A 6,382-nucleotide genomic window follows, 5' to 3' on the forward strand; every position below is an offset into this window, starting at 1 on the left:
GTGCCGCGGCGGGTGCGTATCCAGCAGCCGCTTTGCCGCAGGAAGGCAAACGCGTCGCTTGCGGGTGAAGGGGGAGGAGAAGGAGGAGAATACGGGCGAGTGCGCCCCGTGCGCCCTCCGTGGGAGGACCGGCGCCTCGCGCGACGCACTGCGGAAGCGCATGGGCGTGACGCACGGTGGAAGCCCCGCTCGGCCCAGTTCGGCCGCGCCCGGCGCCAGCACTCTATTGAACTAATTTGCGATGACCGGGAAGAGGAGGGTGGGGAACTCGCGTCGAGGTTTTCTCGGCGAGAGGCGCGGCGTCTGCACTGCTTCTCTCCATCCTTGTCGCGGAGCGAACTCCAGACATCGATGCCGGCGGATTTTACAAGGAGGGTTCAAGGTGGGGAGAGGCGCCGTGGCTTGGAAGCGGCGTGGGTGAGGAGGCGCCGGGTCACATTTTATTCTGCTGCGCGTCCCTTGCGGCCCGGCGTGCGAATTTTTTTTTTTTTTTTGGGGGGGGGGGGGGGGGGTTCGAGGTGCCTGGGCTTCACTTTGGTTAGCCACTGGCTCGTGCACTTCGTGGCTGGCTCGGCCTGCGCGGCCCCCGGTGTTGGAAGCGCAACGCCCTGCCAAATCCGCTCGGAGTAGCGATTGTTAAGCTGGCCCTGCGGGGGCGTCGCGTTTTCGTTTGAGAAAGAAAAATTATAACTTTCAGCATAAAAAGTCGGGTTCCGCGCGCCATTTGCACGGGGCTCTGCTGTTGGTGCGTGCGGGCGGGCGTGCCCTGTGCTCCTAGTTGGCGCGCGGGAGCGCGAGAAACAACGGCAAGAAAAAAAGAAATGCGCAGCTCGCAGGTCACGGGCTTGGCCCACAAAAGCGAAAGCAAACAGCAAAAGCGGTGGGTGGACAAAAGTGAACAAACAAATTCCACGTGCCGCTTTCTGCGTGCGGACTCCCGTTCTGGCAATTGGCGGCGGCGTGGGCGCCCGGGTTTGGGAGCGAAAAACATTAGCAATGACAAAAAGAACGGCAGCACAGGCAAGAGACAAAACACAGCAGCGCTGGGGCCTCCCTTTGGCGCAGGTGCGCCACCTTTTTTTTTTTTCTAATTCGCCTCTCCGAAACCCGCAAAAGCCATATTTTCCCCGTTTTTTTTTCCTCTTTAATTGCCGCCCCTCTCCCCTATCTTCTTTTCTTGACTTTTTAGCCTCGCATCTGTTCGCATTCACTTCTTTAGATGCTTCCACATTGTGGAGCTGTTGTGGGCGTTGGCGGGCGGCTGCTCGAGGCGGAAGCGCTGGGCGCGTCGGCAGATAGTCCTCTTCTTCGCCGCTCGGCATTCCACCGAAGGCGCGCAGCGCGATGCGAACCCCGTCTGCATTCCCATAAACGCGGTCGGCGGCACCCCTTTCATCGCCCGCCCCTTCATTGTTGCCAGAGCATAATTCATCGAGACAGTCGTCCAAAAGGTCGTCGGCCTCGCTGTTTCGCTCCGGCACGGGCGCCGCCGCCCCTTCAAAGATGGAGCTGTCTGTGTCTCGCCGGTGCCGCGACAAGTATTCCGCGTGCCATGTAGAAAGGAAACCCGACAGGGCGCCCCGCATTAGCGACAGCATCTGCAAGAAGGGCTGGGCTTGGGCTTGGGCTCGGCTGTGGGTGGCGCGGGAAAGCGCGAACTGAAGGAGCAAAACAAAAAACCCACCCAGGCCTTCCAAGCCCCTCTCAAACCAGATGGAAGCGCGTTCGGCGGCGACTCCGAGGGCGCGAGCAGAAGCCACTTTCAATTCGCGCACCCATTCGCTACTATCCGCAACCGGGTTTAAGGTGGCGCGAACGACTTCTTCCCACACAAAAACCAAGTACCTTCGGAACTCGGGTAGGAAATTGCCTTGGGGGCGCGCCTCCCTAGCAACATACTCCATAACTGCGGGGTCGCTTTCAAAGTCCTCGATGTACGGGCCAAGCTCGCCATCCAAGTGGCGCCGCCAATCTTCCCACTCCGCGCTTTGTGCCGCTCTTTCGGGCGGGACTCCAAATTGGCTTATTGCTTCCACCACGCGCTGCCGCAAAGGCGCAAGCACGGAAAAGTTACCCATAATTAGTTGAAGCACACTCGCGGGGGGTAGATCAGAAAAAAAAGTATGTAAAAGATCTTCGCTTTGGGTGGCTTCTTCGTCGCCCCCCGGCGGCACCTCACCCGATGCGTTTTCTACTTCACCCATGGCTTGCGGCAAGGCATTGGCGGCCCCGTTTTCATTCCCAGTAGAATTGGTATTGTTAGTGTTATAGTTGTCGTTGTTCGGTGCTGTCGTTCCTGTCTCCGCAGGCTGGGCGAAGGAGTTGTTTGTATTTGGAAGAGGCCCGCGCTCAACGTGCAGACTCGCATTGAGCCCAGAAGGTTGCATTCGACTCCGAAACCTTTCCAGGCGTTCGGGGAGTTGTTCGAGGTCCTCCAGCGTGACGTGCACGTGGACGTGCACAGGCGTGGGGGTAAACGTCTCAGGTGTCGGAATAGCATACGAAAAAGAAACGCGATGCTGCTGCTGCTGCTGTGGGCGCCCTTCTGCGGGTTGCTGTGGCTGTGCTCGTTGTTGGGGCTGCTGCGGTTGCGGCGATTGCGAATTTTCTGTGGGAGGGCTCCCCATTCCACCCCCCACAATTCCACCCTGGAACATCACTGGGGTCCGCCCAGTCGTTTGCCCCACCAAGCCTGAGAGCGAGTGCTGGATTAGGCCTAAAAGAGGATCCGGGATTCCCCGCCAGACGGCCGCAAGCTCAGGCAAATTTCCAGCGGAAGCTCCGCCTTGCTCATAATTGTTGTTGCTGCTGCTGTTTCCTGCTGAGGGCCCTGATGGAAGAATCGGGCCGGTAATGGGTACGACGTGAATCGTCGTGCCCTCCTGAAGGAAAGAACTCAGCGGCCGGGAGTCGTCAATTAGGTGCCCCATGTGGATGAGTCGCAGCCGCTCCGGCACAGCGCCGATCCGCTCCGCAATGTCACGCCGAAGCCCCTCGGCGCCGGCCTCGACGTTCACCTCGAGGCCGCTGATCGCGTGCTCCGGTCGCAACCCTGCGACATTAATCCGCATGCTCCCTGTCTTTGCTGCGTTGCCCCTCTTTTTCCTGTTGCTTCTTTGTGTGCTGGTTGGTTTCGTTTCGGCCACGTTCCTTTGCTTGCCAGGTTGGCGCAAACAGGTGGAGGGGGAAGAAGCATGTACACCGCCAGCAGCGCAGCAACAAGCAACAACAAAATAGTATTATAGTCATTTACGAATACTCTTTCGCGCATTCACCCCACACTACAGCTTGCATCAGTCAAGGTCAAACTCAAACTTTGTCCTTGCCGCACACTCGCGTACGGCCTCAATCTTGGCCGCCACAACATCGTTGCACCAGCCGCACTCCACAAAGAGTCACTCCCCGTCTCGTTCATCATCAATTCACCGAGGTTGAGGTGCTGCATCATGAGCAAGCCGCCGTAATCTGCTGCATGCGTGATCCGCCGCTCCCCCACCGTCAGCCGGTTGACGATGTATCGCCGCTTCAGCGCATCCGGCAAACGGCGGAACTCGTGCAGAGGGGCTTCTTTATCCTCCAGCCAATTCGGGAACAATTCACGATTGTTCCTTCGCATCGATCCCGCCTCAATTTCCATAGCGGCTTGGCACGTTTCATGCATACCCGGCTCGCAGTACACGCGACCAAAAAAGGCGTTTTCCTAGCCTTCTGCGCTGCGGTGTCCTTGCCCCGCCTGCCGCGTCTTCACTGGTACCATGGCTGCTGCTGCTCTGACCACCGCCGTCCCCTTCACACGCCCCCTTCTCCGATGAAGGTGTCGATGTGCAGAGGCGCTTCTTTGCGCACGCTACGGCCCACACTTTCACCTTACCGCGAAGCTCTGGCCCCACGTGCGGGCCGCGCCGCACCACCTTCAAATGAAGTCAACAAGCAAAACACACAACCGTGGCAGCAACAAGAAAGAAAAAAAAAAAAAGGGGGGGGGGGTGGAGAAGAAAACAAGAACAAAGGACAAGGGGGCTGGGCGTAATGCGCCCAGCGCAGCGCAGCATTACTACAGAAAGGCGCCACCAAAAGACACACAAGTAGAAAAAAAAATAATCTATAAAGAGAGAAGTTCTTCTGCTGCTCCCTTTTCAGCTTCTTATAAATCTTTTCCTTTTCTTCATTTGGAAACACGCGTTGTGTTTAATCTATGCATCGTCATTGGTAAGCTTTATCCATGCGAAATGCAACCGTCAAGACTACACCGCGTAGTTCATCCATTAACACCGCATTTGCGGCGGCTTCACCAAACATGACGCGGTTTAAGCGTAACGCCGGCAATTGGCTCTCACAAACGCCGGGCGTGTCACCCCGCTGTTTTCGTTTCCGTCTGGCTTCGGCGTCATCAAGACACTCTTCACAAGACGCCACGCAACAAGTGGCATGATTGGCAAGCCACAAAAATACCTTCGCCTCGTGATTGTCTGTCGTCACTAGCAGAGGTTCTTCCTGTCCTGGGACTCGCTTCCTCCTGGAAGCGTCATTGCCACCATCTACTGCCAAACTTCCTTCCTTTCGCTGCATGTAATGACACCGCTGGAAACGCCAGTACTCCGAACATGGTGACGGACTCCAACAAAGCCCCAGGACGGGTTCATTGTGAAGCAACACCTCCGCCACCTGTTGACCAAGGATGTCAATGACCAACACCCAGGATGGCCATCTTCCCAGCGTGACGGCAGCCATCTGGCCAGACGCACTGATTGCTGCATGGCTTCGCAAGGACTCTTCCAATGCTGTTCCTTGTATCCACTCTCTGCAACTATTAAGCTCTGTAAAAGCGTCGACGTCCCGTTGATAAAACGCTGCTGCGCGTGAACGGGTCACCGGGAGGCCCTCCGCCAGGCTCGGTTCCTTCAGCACCTGTATTTCTCTTAGCTGCAAAGACATAATAACGTCTTCCCGGAAACTAATGCGTCGCAAGGCCAAAACACGATCCTCGTATGCAAGAACGGGACGGCAGGCGTCCGAAAATAGAATGAGGAGCACAGTTCCATTCTTCGAGGAGACCACATGCTTCACACCAGCGGGCTCGTGATGTAATATGTGTGCACCATTGTGTGAGATCAACACCAGTGAACCGTGAATATAATCCACCAACGCAACCCCACACGCAAGTGTGAAGAAGTCCGACACACTCTGCACAAGCCGTCCCGTCGGAAAGGCATGCAACTCCTCATGTGTCGTAGCCGAGAGGACGACAAGCCACTCACTGCGTTGGGAATGGGAATTCGCGTTCTTGTCATCATCACCCTCCACCCGTGAAAAAGATATGGTTGCGACGCCACCACTACAAACTCCAAGCGCTGGCGCCGTCTGTTCCTCCTCCCGGTTTCTTGGCAGCGGTGAATGGAGTAGTCTGGGTGTCACGTAGAGCAAAAATCGATGGCACTTAGAAAAACGAATCAAAGCGGCCTCGCTCACAGGGTCACTTCTCTTAAGGAGAAATGAGGAGGTGGGCTCGCTGCAGACGGCGAGCCTCGACGACTGCCTTCTTGCCGCAAGCTGGGCTGAATACTTTACACCCCCCGCAAGGCGCATCACCTGACTGTCCACAAGGGAGAGAACATGCCCCTGCAGCAATCCCAACCAATACACTGCGCGCGACGATGGATGCCATTGCACTGCGCGCAGACCCAAAATTCCAGCATCAATGCGAGCCACACAACACTTGCCGTAAACACTCACAATTTCCACAGTTTTCCTTCGTGACAGGAGCAGCGTCACAAGTGTGCTGTCTGGTGACCATTGCAGCTCATCGATCTCATCAAGGGCTGTGTAGGTGGAAATGACTGCATCACTTCGATATGGCGTCGATGAGTCCGCAGCCTCAGGAAGAGGCGCAACAGATTCGCTGCCTGCAGGAGCGTAATTCTCTATCCCACTTGCACGCCTAATGTGATCCATAAACACAACAACTATGCCTTTTTGTACAAGGGCGCATATGCCCTGATTTGGCGATAAAGCACATAGTCCGCCCTCATCGGAGGCCAGGACCTGCATGGATCACTTCCAACGACTGCTGTGGTTACAATCAGCACCCACAAATTACTTTTTCTCTACCAGTTCCCTCGCTTTGCCTCACCTCACTCACCCAACAGCGCTATGTATGAATAGGAATAATATCTTTCTTCTTCCTCTTTCCTATTTATTTATTTTTTCCTTCTGCCCTAACTCCTCACATCACCATGCGCTGGCGCACAAATAAAAAGGCGGCGAACAACAATTGCAACAAGAACAAAAAAAAACAACAACGATCGACACCATCACTGAACAAAGCAAGTAGTACATTAGAATTATATATATATATATATATATATATATATATATATATATG

General features: G+C 55.5%; 3 protein-coding genes across 3 annotated transcripts, besides 2 other annotated features; all 3 read right to left on the reverse strand.

Annotated features, from left to right (window-relative positions):
- Positions 1-440: 440 nt before the first annotated feature.
- TraAM80_05136 (ubiquitin-like protein) lies at positions 441-3,071 on the reverse strand (the record flags this gene model as incomplete). The annotated part of the gene is made up of 1 exon (XM_029382029.1): positions 441-3,071. The coding sequence occupies one exon, from the start codon at positions 3,069-3,071 to the stop codon at positions 441-443; it is 2,631 nt and encodes an 876-aa protein (XP_029238155.1).
- Positions 3,072-3,271: 200 nt separating this feature from the next.
- TraAM80_05137 (uncharacterized protein) lies at positions 3,272-3,661 on the reverse strand (the record flags this gene model as incomplete). The annotated part of the gene is made up of 1 exon (XM_029382030.1): positions 3,272-3,661. One exon carries the CDS (start codon positions 3,659-3,661, stop codon positions 3,272-3,274), a length of 390 nt encoding a protein of 129 aa, XP_029238156.1.
- A 542-nt stretch (positions 3,662-4,203) lies between these two features.
- On the reverse strand, positions 4,204-6,048 carry TraAM80_05138 (uncharacterized protein; the record flags this gene model as incomplete). Its single annotated transcript, XM_029382031.1, has 1 exon — positions 4,204-6,048. One exon carries the CDS (start codon positions 6,046-6,048, stop codon positions 4,204-4,206), a length of 1,845 nt encoding a protein of 614 aa, XP_029238157.1.
- A 215-nt stretch (positions 6,049-6,263) lies between these two features.
- Positions 6,264-6,314: a microsatellite.
- Positions 6,315-6,342: 28 nt separating this feature from the next.
- Positions 6,343-6,381: a microsatellite.
- Position 6,382: the final 1 nt, after the last annotated feature.

The sequence above is a fragment of the Trypanosoma rangeli genome (assembly GCF_003719475.1).
Source record: "Trypanosoma rangeli strain AM80 chromosome Unknown Tra_15.4_contig_00162, whole genome shotgun sequence".
In the NCBI taxonomy this organism is placed as follows: domain Eukaryota; phylum Euglenozoa; class Kinetoplastea; order Trypanosomatida; family Trypanosomatidae; genus Trypanosoma; species Trypanosoma rangeli.